This window comes from Falco peregrinus, chromosome 9 (genome assembly GCF_023634155.1).
Source record: "Falco peregrinus isolate bFalPer1 chromosome 9, bFalPer1.pri, whole genome shotgun sequence".
Taxonomy (NCBI): Eukaryota; Metazoa; Chordata; class Aves; order Falconiformes; family Falconidae; genus Falco; species Falco peregrinus.
This window is the reverse complement of record NC_073729.1, coordinates 16,623,954-16,637,361: the sequence shown is the minus strand read 5'-3', so window position 1 is coordinate 16,637,361 and position 13,408 is coordinate 16,623,954. Positions and strand designations below refer to the sequence as shown.

The 13,408-nt window shown below is 41.3% G+C and overlaps 1 protein-coding gene across 4 annotated transcripts in view; it reads left to right on the top strand.

Moving 5' to 3' along the window:
• Positions 1 to 13,408, top strand: part of NELL1 (neural EGFL like 1) — a 292,018-nt gene that overhangs the window by 217,790 nt on the left and 60,820 nt on the right. For all 4 annotated transcript variants that reach the window (XM_055814653.1, XM_055814651.1, XM_055814652.1 and 1 more), the window contains one exon: positions 3,660 to 3,755. In XM_055814653.1, the coding sequence (XP_055670628.1) occupies positions 3,660 to 3,755 (96 nt within the window). The remainder of the gene's footprint in view (positions 1 to 3,659; positions 3,756 to 13,408) is intronic.

Genomic DNA, 13,408 nt, shown 5'->3' with positions numbered 1-13,408 from the left:
TTTTAACAAGGTTGTCAGCCTGCAAATAATTTCAGAGACAGGATCTATTTATGGGGAATACATTACCAAAATATGATCCATCTAAGATTTATTTTCCTTGTGTTAACTTTGTTTGAGTAGGAGGGAGTCTGCAATCAAGGTTTATAACTGCTCATTCTGTGGTACTGGTGAGTGTCATCCCCTGTCCCCTCCCTCCCCAATAGAGTTTTGATGCTGAAGGGTCTAAACTACAGTGGAAGACTAGATCCCAGAACCCATAAAATGTATAACAAAGCATAAGCACCAGAACAGGTAGTTTCATGAGAGTGTGGGCACTCAAGCTGATTGACTATTCAGTCACTGAGCTACTCCCTGCTGGGTTCTGCTGTCCATAAGGCATAGGTACAGGAGCGATGTAAAGGTTTTCCTTAATTAATCTCTACTGCTAAGGGTGTGAAGGAAAAATGTCATTGTTCAAAAAATGAGCAACAGTGAATGAATTTTGATAAAATGTTCTAAAAGGCTTCAGCTAGAGGCAGAACTATTAGAGAAAATAGTTCAAATAAGTGAAGTTTGGTAAAATTGCTAGCAATTGAAACTGAGTTCCTATTTTTAGAGGTATTGAGCGTTCTTAAAATTCAGAGTAGTGCTATCAGTACTGCTTATAATACTCTTTTTCTAGCAGTTAAGGAAAGTAGCCCTTAGACAAACACTTTTATTTTGTAACTGTGTTCTGAGATTTGTGGTTTTGATGTTCTTACTTCCTGCAAGCGTACAATGCAGGAATTAGAGGGTTTGTAGAAGAATAATCTCGAGAACAGCAGGATAATTCTGGCACTCTTCCTTGGCGTTTTCTTTTCTTGCATAAAAATCTAAGAATGAACCCCCTCCCTGAAATCCACCAAAGCCTGAGCAACAAAGACAAGCACAGTTTGTATTGCAGAAGACTTCTCAGCTTCTGCAAAAGTTGAAAAGAAGACTTGAATTCTTTCCTTCTGTAGTCATTGCCCAGCTTCTTCCTGAGCTTCATCCTCTGACACCCATGTAACTACCTAATGCCTGGGTGACTCCTCACGTAGCGGGCACTATGGAGTCCCTTCTCACAGGAACATCCTGTAGTACTGCAGTTCCTCAGGGTGTCTCTGTACAAATTTTTTTTAAATTTTTTTTTCAGGTTACTGATTTGTGACTTGTAAAGGATAGGAGAATTTCAAAATGCTTGACAAGTGCGTGCTAGCACATTTGGGTACAGGTATAGGGGGTGTGTTTTGATACGGATATGTAGGAAGGAATTGAAAGATGGCAAGTTTTGACCGATGGCAGGCATTCCCCGTCTTTACCTCCCAGATGTGAATGGCATGTTTGGCTGTGCCCATAGGTGTCTAGATCTGGCCGCTACACTGACATAACATGGTTTTTGCGCTAACAGGAAAGTCTTTTACACTTACCAGCCCTGTCTCAGAAGCCTTTCTCTGTTAGTAATCTTAAAATGGAAGAAACCACCACCTTACTGTGCAGGCTTAGAAACAGGATTTAACGTAAGAAGCAGACATTTCACATGAGTAAGTTGATAGTATTGGTTACGGTGGCAAAGTAAGTATGAGAGAGCTGTAAATGAAGCCCTCTTACCTGCCTATCCCTATCGGCTCTAACAACTTTCAATGGACACGCATATTTGTTATGAATAATAAAAGTGGGGGGGTTTATATCCTTTATGACTTCTTTTATTTTAAGAGTCCTGTGTAATTCTTTCCCAGTGCAATGTGGCATATATTGTGGATGAACTATTTGCTTTTTTGCCAGTATTTTCCTTTTTTTTGCCCTTTATATCTGCTTTGCTGCAAATTCTAGTTCTTTGGATGTCATGCAGAAATGTATTACTACCTCATGAAATTCTCTGCTTACTCTCAATTTCAAACGAGAAAAAATGTAGATGAAGAATTTAACTTGCACCTTCTCTGAGAATGCTGAGACTAGGAAAGAGCAAACATGCTTTCAAGAGCTCCAGAGGGAATCTTTTGAGTCTCATTGTGGTTTTCATATATTTTCCAGCTGTGTATTTCATACTACTGCTTTCAACTTTCTGCACAGTTATACTTTTCTGCAAATATTTATATGCAAAAAATCACAGAATGCTGCTCTTAAACTATATTTCTCTTTTCCCCATACAGTAGAAATTGACTGGTTTCAAAATAGAGATATTTCAGAAGATTCCCATATAGGGTGCATGCACTGGTGGGCAGGCAGAATTACTGGGCGCGAATCATGCTTTCTCCACACCGCTGCCTTGTGCCAGTCACGGGAGAGCTTATGATGTTCTACTACCATCTTCTCTAAACCACTTTAGCGTTCTTCTCTCTGTGTTGTCCTCCATAAAACAGTATGGCATGCCATGAATTACGTGTTTAGAGTAAGGCAGATCCATCTATCAATTCAGTCGAGAGATATGATTATGTGCTTTTTTGCCTCTAAGTGGTTAACAATTGCAAAACATTCTTTTTAATGCTTAGTACTTTATTCACTTTATTTTTCTTTTTAGTGCGTTGGAAAATAAATCTTAAACATTTCTTCTGTTATCTAGCACTTTAAGCCTTTTCACAGCATTTGTAACGTCTCTTTGCCAACACTCCATCTGTGATTTTAGCTTGCAGGAAACACTTTGCAATTCTGTTATTAGCTTAGATGCAGAGAGCTGCTGTTTAAATATTAATTGTAAGTTCCCTCATAAGTGCAGTCAAACCCACTGAGTAATTTGTGAAGTTCAATAAATATCTAGGAGAGGGTGGGGAGTATGTTGTGGATAGGATCTGCTCTTAGTCTTAGCAAAGGTCTTACTTGAGTTAACAGTACCAAAGAGATTGTGCCCTGATGCTTGTCATTTCCTTTCCTCTTCTTACCTCAGTTTGGCTGCTTGTACACACGTACACACAGAAAAAAAACCCAACCAACCGAAACCCCAAAAGATTAAATTGCAAGCATACTTCTTGCAGTTAGTGGACTTCCTGCTAAACCTGCTGTAAGTGAAAGAAACACCACACAGTGCTTGCAAGAAAAGATATGAGACCCATCAGTTGTTTCCAATCCTGATTATTGTGCAAATACACTTCTAAAGTATTTGTGTTTTGCTCTGTCAGGAATCACACCTCAGCAAGAGGCATTATCTTGTGGTTGAGCCCTTCTCTGTTTTCAATCATGACCCTCATCCTGTTTCATTTTTTGATTCCACAAAATGTACTTTAAGCTTAAAAATAAATAAAGAAAAAAACCCTGGAAAACAGTATGGGTTTACAGACGTTTTAATAAAGTGTATTTGATAGAAGTGAGAAACAAAGTAGTTAACACCATCTGACCAGAATGGTTTCTGCGGTTCACCAGAGCATTGTAATATTCATATTGGGTATAACTGAAAGATCAGCCCCATTAAAATTGTACGATCTATTTTCCCCCCCACTCTTCTTTTTCCAGATGGTTATTAATCTTTTATTGGTGAGGTGGTTTGCCTACGGTCTAATCTGAGGTTTCTCCTCATGTTAAGTGAGTTACTTCTCTTTGGGTTTGAATTTTAATAAGTTGAATTCTGTTAATTGCCTAGAATTTAGATGTTTTTCTTAGTATCTTGCAAATGTGTGCTAAAATTAAAACAAATTAAGTGGTACCCACCTATACCTTTTCTTTTTCAGCGTTCTGTGAAGAAGGGTGCAGATATGGTGGAACTTGTGTAGCCCCTAACAAATGTGTCTGCCCTTCTGGATTCACAGGAAGTCACTGTGAGAAAGGTAAAGCTCTTTTTGAAACATGCCGCCTTCTTTCATAATGAGAAATATGATATGCTGTATTAAGAAATAATTACTTACCATTCATTCATTCTGCTTGATAATTTCTCTTCATTGAAGATCTGTGTTCCATAGCTGCCTTTTCCTAACTGAAAGCTAGTCTTAAATTAAACATGGAAAGTTTTAGACATTCAGGGGTGAATCTGCTTTTGCTTCTAGTGAACGCTTTTAGTTAATTAGAAGGGATGGCAAATGAAAAAAAATTACTCCACCTATTTCCTGTGATGCAAGCTCAAGGTTACTTTCTGCTGCTTCTGTATATATTGTGCAGATTAGACTGGAATTTGGATGCTTGCTTTTCACTTAAAGTTATTGAATCCTTAAGGTTTGATTTGTTTCTAAGTCACTGAGGCCACCGATTGTCATAGAACCATAGCCTATTCACTAGTGACAGTGGGATTGTGCCTTTTCCTAGATTTTTTTCAAGATTTGCTTCTGACAGCTTCACAGGCCCACCTTCTGTTTGTTTCATAAAGATCTGGTTTGTTGTCTACCTTAAATGAGAAGGAAGGCATCTTACAGAATTTCATGTAGGACTCTTAACTAGATTCTTTGTACAGCAGATCTGGGATTTTATTTTGGTTGGCATTTATTGCGGTTGTATTTCACTTAACCCAATGATAGAGGTTTTTTTGCATTGCATGTTTGTTAATAGATATTTTTCACTTGTCTTTACTGGCGGAAATAAAGTGGATTGTTAATGCAGGTTGCACTATTGAGTATGTGTGAGATTATGATTGATGAAGTTTTTTTGTTTTTGTTTTTTTTAAGCATGAGGGGGGAAAAAAAAGGAAAACCAAGAAATAACTGTTAAAGGATAAGTTAAATCACTGGAGCCTCTTGTTTCCCAGAGGTTATTCAGTAATTTGTGTGTAGCAGTATCTGTTTTATACATTGCTTTTCTATTATAATACAAAGTAACTTAAGCCCAGTTGGCAACAAATCTCCTTTGAGCAGCTTCTGAAAACGGTGAAAGCTTTTTATGGATGGACTCAAATGACTGCATACTAAAATCCCACAGTTTCCAGTTGTCAGCATTGTTTCTAATTATTTAAGAATGAACTAGGACGTTAATATTTTCATATCGTCTTGAATAAATTTGAGTACTGCATCTTTTTTGCCTATAGCCTTTGGCTTATTTGTTCTAAATAGACAAAAGCTCCCAAGCCTCCTGATGTTCAGGAGTAAGTACTGGCAATATACATGAGGAAGTAATACAAGTAGTTTCTGCCTCAGAGCCCCACCTAGCACAGCTCCCCAGCCTCCAATCCTTCCTGCTAGTTACCCTGTCCCATGTAGAATTTGCTCATTCCTTTCTAAAATGTCTATTAATCAGAGGGATGCAGGATGCCAGGGGTGTGAAAATAGGGTACCGCAGCACCAGTACCTGCACTGCCCGAGGTGCCCAGCCTACCCAGGCAGCCAGGGTCTTTAGGTCAGCTTTCAGCTCGGCTGCCTCTGTTTCTTTCACCCAAGAATCTTACAACACTTTTTTTTTCTTAGAGCTGTAAAGGGACTTTCATAACTAGAACACAGAGTTTTTAAACTTCTGAAGCGATGGTTTAAAATTGATAAATGGATGCCATAACTGTTGTTGACTCCTACGTTTTTCATGTCTTTTATATTGTTTTGATTTAAAATATGAGTTAGCACGCAGAGTAAAGGAAACATGGCAGGCATGGTACTCTCATTATATCAAGAAATTTAGAGGTAGATGTCGGAGGGAGCTAGCTCCTGTGTGTAAAATCTATATGATTTGAACCAGAAGGAGGTTTTTTTTTTTTTTTTTTTGAAGACGTGTGGGATTTACCAGTGGCTACAAGTGAAACTAACGGTGGTAACTGAGAAATCTGATGTGCAAACTGGTTTGAGAATGAACAGGACTTCACATATGAGAAGTTGTCACATTTTAGTTGTGTTAGAGAGTTTGAAAACTTCAGCAGATATATCTTACGTCATATGCATGTTTCAGTGGCTAAGTGCATATCAGATATCGGTGGGAACAGCTTCAGCCTTGTAAAGGTGCATGTCCTGGAAAAACTAAATGCTTGGACTAGAAAGGTGATGAACCACCTTCAAAGCAGGCTTCCCTTTGCTTACCGGCTTGCTCCTTGAAGATGTAGCACTGTCGGGGAAAAGGAGGCAGTTCAGTAAAGACTTCCCTTATAGTCTCTTAAAGGATATTTAAAGTATTCAAAAATCATGTTTGTCTGATTGATGTATATATATTTTTACCCCCTGTTGTCTGTAATGTTAGAAATAAGCACTTTGTTACATTTAACCTATGGTAGCACTCCTTCAATCATTATGACATGGACTGAAGACAGTGAAAGGGTGGGAAATCACTTTAAATCAGAGCTTAAATGTACCTGGTAGACCTTTGTCTGCTGGAAGCTCATGGTGAACTGATGCATGTCAGAAGTAAAATGATGTGTTTTGGTTATGTATTCTGTTTGCCACAGTGCATTTAAAAACGTCCTTCAAACCATCAACAGGGCAACTCCTTCTGTGTTATTTGTGAGCTGAAAGGACTCGTCACCAGCTAGAACCAGTATGACCCAAACTGGCTTCAGCATCATGTAAGGGATAAAACAAACCAGTAATTAGAAATGTTGTTGAAAAGCAGGTGTGTTTACTTCTGAATACGAATCATGTTACTCATCGTTTCTGACTGCCTGGTTGAAATGATGATATTAGGTTAATTAAAAATTCAGAGGTATTTGAGAAGGGTAGGATTTATGTTGGTAATTTACTCAGGTGAAATTAAAATACACGTTTAAGGCTTATGTATGAATACATAATTCAACACACTGCTAAGAAGAATTACCTCTTGCCAGTTGCTTTGCCTGAAATGAGGAATCATTGTAACAGTTGTGGGGCTTCCTTTTCTTTTTGAAGGTGAACTGCAAATCGATATCCAGAGATACTGTCAAGGAATTCCTCCTTCCCTCCATTCTTTATAATAATGCTGTTTCTTTAAGTAATTGCTTGATGCTTCTTAGAGAATTTTTGTCATTTTCTGTTTAGGATCTGCTTCTATCTTCCAATCAATTTGTTTGTTTGTTTGTTTTGTGTTTAGCCGGCCAGAGCTAAAATCAATGATCTCTGTGATCATTACCATTTGTGATCATATTTAATGCAGTTGTGATACCTGTGCTAGAAAGTTTTTACCTTAGAATTTTTGCTGACGTTGCTGTAATGTTCCAGCATGTACGTGCCTGGGGGCTGAGCTGGAGATACACATCCTTAACTGTATGTAACACTGTTGGCTTAAGCCCAGGTGCACCCTTGGCAGGGATCCCTGTTAAAGGCTTCTGAGAGACATTTTGGTGTGCAGGGAGGAATGCAAACACAGTACTCTGCAAGAGTTGTTGGCAGCATGGGCTCCAATGCCCTAATATTCTGTCCAGTGATGTTTTCTCCATCTCCTGTTTTTGCAATATTAAAAAAAGAATAATCCCTTCATTCCTTGAGCTGCTTTTCTATCTCCGTGGATGAGCCACAGGTCAGTGAAGTTTTAACATTGGTTTTGTAGACAGGATTCGCCTTTATTCTGTATTTGTGGAATATTACTCACTACTGCCACTGATGAAGTGAGGACGAGTTAGGCAGGACAATCTGTGATATCAAAGGCAGGAATAAACGGATGATTGAGTGCCTAGAAGCTGCAGGCATTCCTCGAATATCTACCTAGATGAGGTAGAGTCCCCTGTGTGGGCCTAAGAAATACATACCAACCTCTCTACAGCTGTGGGACGGTGACCAGTGGTGGCAGAAGTTTCAGCTAGGGCAGTTAGCTACGGTATCCGTCTGTAAAATGATTACTCTGGGCAATAATCAGGACAAGGCAGAAAGGTTTGAAGCAGTGCGTTCCCAACTAGGGGCAAGTCAAGGAAAGTGCAATATTTTTTCCAAAAGATGCAGGAGGGCTTTTGATGGGGTGGGGCCTCGCCTCGAAAAGAGATTCAAAACAATTGCGCCATATCTTTGCTCCCTGGGCTCATGACAGCTGCTGAGCCGGTACGCAATGAATGGGCAATGTGTTGCTGGTAGATTAGAAGGGGGTTGTGTAGGCTGGAGCTCAGAGGGGTAAATATTTTTGTGGTAGCTGCATGTGTATTTATGGTCTTTGTAAAACGCTGGAGAGCATTTTCTCACAGAATGATAGAGTGCTGTCAAATTACTTGCTGATTGTAAACAGTCAGAAGCAAGGGTAAGACACGGCAGCAAAGTATTACAATGTGATAATTACTGGGGTTATGTTTTGGTGTAGTTTTGGACTGTGCATACAAAGGATTGTCTGATGTTGGGGTGAGACATCATTTTTCAGTATGTGCAGTGGCTGAGAAATGTGCTTTGAATCCCAATAATTATATTGCAAGTGGGGAAAAAAATAATAAAATCAACATTTGCAGTGTTACATATGGATTTTTCAGTGCAATCTTGGATTTCGCAGGTGTATAGCAAAATGTGCTTATATCGTGAAGTTGGATAAGTCATATGTATGTCATGAAAATGAGGGAGTCTTTAGCTGCTTTGTTTCATAGTAGTTGGCAGCATCTGGAGTTGTTGTCCAAGAAGCTGCATGCTTCTTTGTGTACTCATCTCTTAAATTGCTTCTTCTGGAATATATTGTCTTCTGCAGTCCTTTGGGTAAAACTCTCTACAGTCTGCATTGCTTTGGGCCCGGGGGGGGGTGGGGGGGGAAGAAAAAGGAAAAGTGAGAATTGTATTTGTGTGCTATTTCTTTGATTCCTGAGCTGGATAAATCTTTAGGTGTGTAGCTATCAAAGACATTTAAGTTGAGGAACCTGGTTTAAAAAAATAAGCGAATAAAAACCGAAGCAAAGTGGAGAAAGATTTTTCAGTGAGTATGCTAAGCTAAATGTCAAAACTCCCTACCTTTCTCTATCTAAGATCTTTTATAAAATAGGAAGCAAGGTTTATTTTGGGAAATGAACCAGCTGTGCAGTTGTGGGCACAAGGCTTTGCACGAGATTCTTTCTAAAGCCTCTCATTTCAAGGTGAAGCAAAGCCAGTATAGTGTAAGATAAGAGGGGTGAAGTGAATGATGCTTAGCTCATTACAGAAAACAGTGGTTGTGGTTGATATGACACTCCTGAGGGTGTGACAGATCCAGGGAAGGCAGGTGCTCCAGGTGGCTGAGGTTACCCTGCTCCATTTGCTGCCAAGCTGTTTACAGCCTTTGCCCCAGCGGTACTTATTGCAAAATGGCAAGGGGTGACATCTTAATGTGATAGAAGAAACAAAGCTGTCATTTGTAAAGATATCAGGGAATAGATCAAAGAATATCTACTAGAAAAATCTGGTTACGTTTGTCTCTGAGGATCAAGGGGACATCTGTCTGCAAATCAACAAGTAACTCCCAGTGGAAGAAAAAAGATGTTCTATCTCATACTGCCAAGCCAGAGAAAAGTGAAATTTCCCAGACCAAGAACACCATTCATCCCCCAAGCTGACCATAGCATAAGGAAACTGGGCTCACTTTTGTAGTGCTTACACTGCCTCATACACCGTAAAAGTTCAGTTTTAGAAGCCAGGAAAAATACTAAGAAGACGCTGTGCTTGCAGTGTGGGTTTTTTTGGTGGTGTGTTGTGGTTTTTTTTTCCCAAGGGATATTTTTGTGTTGCTTTATTATTTATTTCTTGTGTTCAGGTGTCTGAGTCTATGTATTTTTGTTTGTTTGTAATGAAAGGAATATCTGCTATATTAATCTTTCATGTTAGCTGAGATGATATCTTGACATTCCAGATAGCAAATGGTTCTAACACACTAATGTTTTATTATTTATATGATTTGTGGTCATATATATTGCGTTTGTGTGGCAGGGGTTTGGTAGCGGGAGGGCTACAGGGGTGGCTTCTGTGAGAAACTGCCAGAGGCTGCCCCCATGTCCGACAGAGCCGATGCCAGCCGGCTCAGAGACAGACCCACCACTGGCCAAGGCCAAGCCCATCAGCGAAGGTGGTAGCACCTATGGGATAACGTGTTAAGTAGGGGAAAAACAGATCTAAAAGATCTGTGCCAGTGAGAGAGAGGAGGGGACCGTGTGAGAGCAACTCCCCCACCGCCCCCCAGGCCGGTGCAGCAGGAGCAGGAGGGCTCCAGGCGCCGCAGCAGAGGTTCCCGGCAGCCCATGGGAAGCCCCCGGCGGGGCAGGCTGTGCCCCCAGCCCACGGAGGGTATCGGGGGGCAGAGCCCCACGCCGGGGCAGGGGGTGCCCGACGGGGCTGTGACCCCCTGGGCAGCCCAGGCTGGGGCAGGGTCGCTGGCAGGACGCGTGACCCGGGGGGGCCCACGCCGGAGCAGGCTGGGCCTGAAGGACGGCACCCACCGGGGGGGACCCACGCCGGGGCAGGGGGTGAGGGGCTGCGGCCGGGGGAAGGGCTCACGCCGGAGGAGTGTGTAGAGGATTGTCTCCCGTGGGAGGGACCCCAGGCTGGAGCAGGGAGAGTGTGAGGAGCCCTCCCCTGAAGGGGAAGGAGTGGCAGAGGCAGTGTGTGATGAGCTGACCCTAACCCCCTTTCCCCATCCTCCTGCACTGCTCTGAGGGAGGAGGGAAGAGGAAATCGGGAGTGAAGGTGAACCCTGGAAGAAAGGAGGGATGGAGGGAAGATGTTATAAGATTTAGTTTTTATTTCTCATTACCCTACTCTGATTTGATTAGTAATAAATGGAACTAATTTCCATGATTAGAGTCTGGTTTGCCTGTGACAGTAATTTGTGATCTCCCTCCTTATCCTGACCCATGAACCTTCTGTTAAATTTTCTTTCTCCTGTCCAGCTGAGGAGGAGGGTGATAGAGCAGTTTTGGTGGGTACCTGGTGTCCAGCCAGGGTCAGTCCACCACCTGATAAAATATCTCCTTCATAGTGTTCTGAATTAGAGTATTTTTTTTTTTAAGTCACAGAAACTGTGTCAGTCTTTCCCTGCCTTTGGTCCCCAAAGCTTGCACTTAGAAATTGGGCAGTACTATATTGCTTATGCTTGCTACTCTGGGTTCTTACAGTTTGAATTTCTCCATTTCTCCGCTCAGATTCCCCGACCTCACCCTGACCAGTGTCTATATGCCAGAAGGACACGTCAGGTATTACTTAAGGATGTGGTTATATTTAGACAAAAGAAAAACATGATATAGTCAGTTGACTTCTAATTTGCATTTGGATTCATGCAAACCAGTGTAATCAGGAGGTAATTTCAGTTGATCAAACTTCATAGTGCATGTAAGATCCAAACTGATTCTAAAATCTTTATTCCCTTGCCTTAAACATTAAGAAAAATACCTTTAGATGGTGTCCTGGCATGCCATCTTTCTTTGTGTTCTGGTTCCTGGATGTTCTTGGATTTAATATCTTGTGAGGACCCACTATAGAACTTACCATAGAGCTTACAGAAATAGCTGCTATGTTCTATTATTCTTTAGTTACCCCAGTAGTGAACTGAAAATACTTGGGATATTTAAAAAAATTAACTAATCTGGTTTCATGAAGTCATTGGCTTTGTGTCTTCCTTTTATTACAGAGCAATAGATTTGACTCCATTTTTTCTGTTTTGCTGAAAAGCAGGCAATGAAAAAATCTAAAAAGAAAATGACAGTAAGTGCTTTGGAAATGAAGGTAAAGAGCAGGAGTCTTAGGATGAGGTTGATAGCTCCCCTGGACCTCTGGAGATAAAGAAGCAATTAACAGAAGGAGAAACTCCAAATAAAATTATACCATCTCTTTTAGATTCAGGTACCCTGCCAAAGTGTTGGATAGTAACCTGTGTTCAATCTCCTAAAGAGCTGTTAGCAATCATCTTAAAATTAGAGATGAGTGGTCCTTGTAGCAGTATGAGGTGATCCAACTGAATATATGTTAAAAATAGACTTTTTGATATGGTGAGGACTAATAAGCATAGCTTTCACAGAACCGTTTTAAATCAAAATGGCTCCTTAGTGCATTGGAATACAGTGGTTGGGTCAGTCAGGTTCCACATGAGAGACACCCTCTGCCAGAGCCAAGTTGGATTTTCAAAAGGCCCTTCACAGAACAAGGCTGCATAAACTCTGTGAACTTCAAGAAAATGTATGAGTCTAAGAGCATTGTTTAGGTGATTGTTTATGTGAGTGGTACCAGTTTGAGCATCTCTGCAAGCATCCTTCCCCTGAACATATTCTGTGAGCCCCCATGTCTCCCCATTTCCGTGACACTAGCGGCGTGTAGCAGCCAGTGGAGCCAGCCAGCCATTGTCTGGTTCGGAGTAACTTCAAGCACAAAGTGAAGAGGGAAGTAAAGCCAGACTCCTCGTGTTTCCCTGGGGCTGTGCTTGCTGCACGCCCTGGTCCTTCGTGAGCGTCCCAGCAAAGACAAGGCTCCTATGCCTTTACACCACCTGGGCACTGTCACGCAGTGACTTAACCTTTGTGATGGAGAACTTGCCTTTTGGTGGTAGAGGGATGCAGGTCAGAAGGATAAGGTGCATTTCCCTACGTTGGATGTAGGTATGCAAACAGAGGGATGTTCGTCTGGTTTGTTTCCATCACGTACCTGGAAGCTGCAGAGCACAGCGCAGCGGTGAGGGCAGTATTCATGAGCAAAAAGGAGGTGCCTGTCTTTTGTGAGAGCAAAGCGTGCTGGGGCCTCGCTTTGCCCTCCACTTAGCACCTGGAAATCACTGGGGGAGAGGTTGGTTTGTTTGTTCCTGTTTTCTTTGTTTGTTTTGGCTGCTCATACACACAGAGTGTTAAATGTTCAGTCATCCGTAAGTTCTAATTATGTACTACAAGAGGAACATCATGTTTAGAAAGAGACAGGTAAACTAAGCAGTAGTAAACTCTGAAGCTCTGAATGCAAAAGCCCCATGTTCCCTCTGAGCTACAGCCCACAGCCTACAGAGCCAGATTTTGTGCAAAAGGCTTGCTCGAGCTGTTGCTTTGGCCCTCCCATGAAGTGCTCAGTCCCTGACTTCGCGTTCATCGGTTCATCACCAGGGGCATCTCCCACACCTTCTGTGCGGTCCTATCTGCTGCAGTGTCCTCTTGGGTTCTTAGGACCCAGGCAATGAGATTTAAATTTGTTTCAAGTGGCAGAATCACTGTCGAATACGTTAAGGAAAACAAAGAACCCCAAAGAACTCAAAAATGCGAGCAAATACTTATGTTTGAGCAAAAAGATACATTAATACATTAATGGATTTTCCATTTTGCAACTGAGAAGTTTCTGTTTATGAAACATTTTTTGTGATGTGAGCTGTACAGAAAAGACAGTTGCTTTAAAGTACCTACTTCATGATGAACTAACTACAAACCATGTCTCATTTTACTGTGGTTAATTAAAAAACCCCAAGTAGTCTGCTTTGAATGCAGTGCAGTAACCAGTAACGCTAATTTTATAACCTAGTTTGTCGGGACATTCTGACCCCCTTTTTTGGTTCTTCCAGGCAGATGCCTACGACCATGAAAAACATATTAATTCTAAGGAGAATGGTAGTCGACTAACTAAATATTAAATAAAACCTGCCTCAGTCTGTCCTACTACAGGCAGTATTTAGGGGACATTACTGTGTTTAATAAGCTCTTTGCCACCTTACTTTT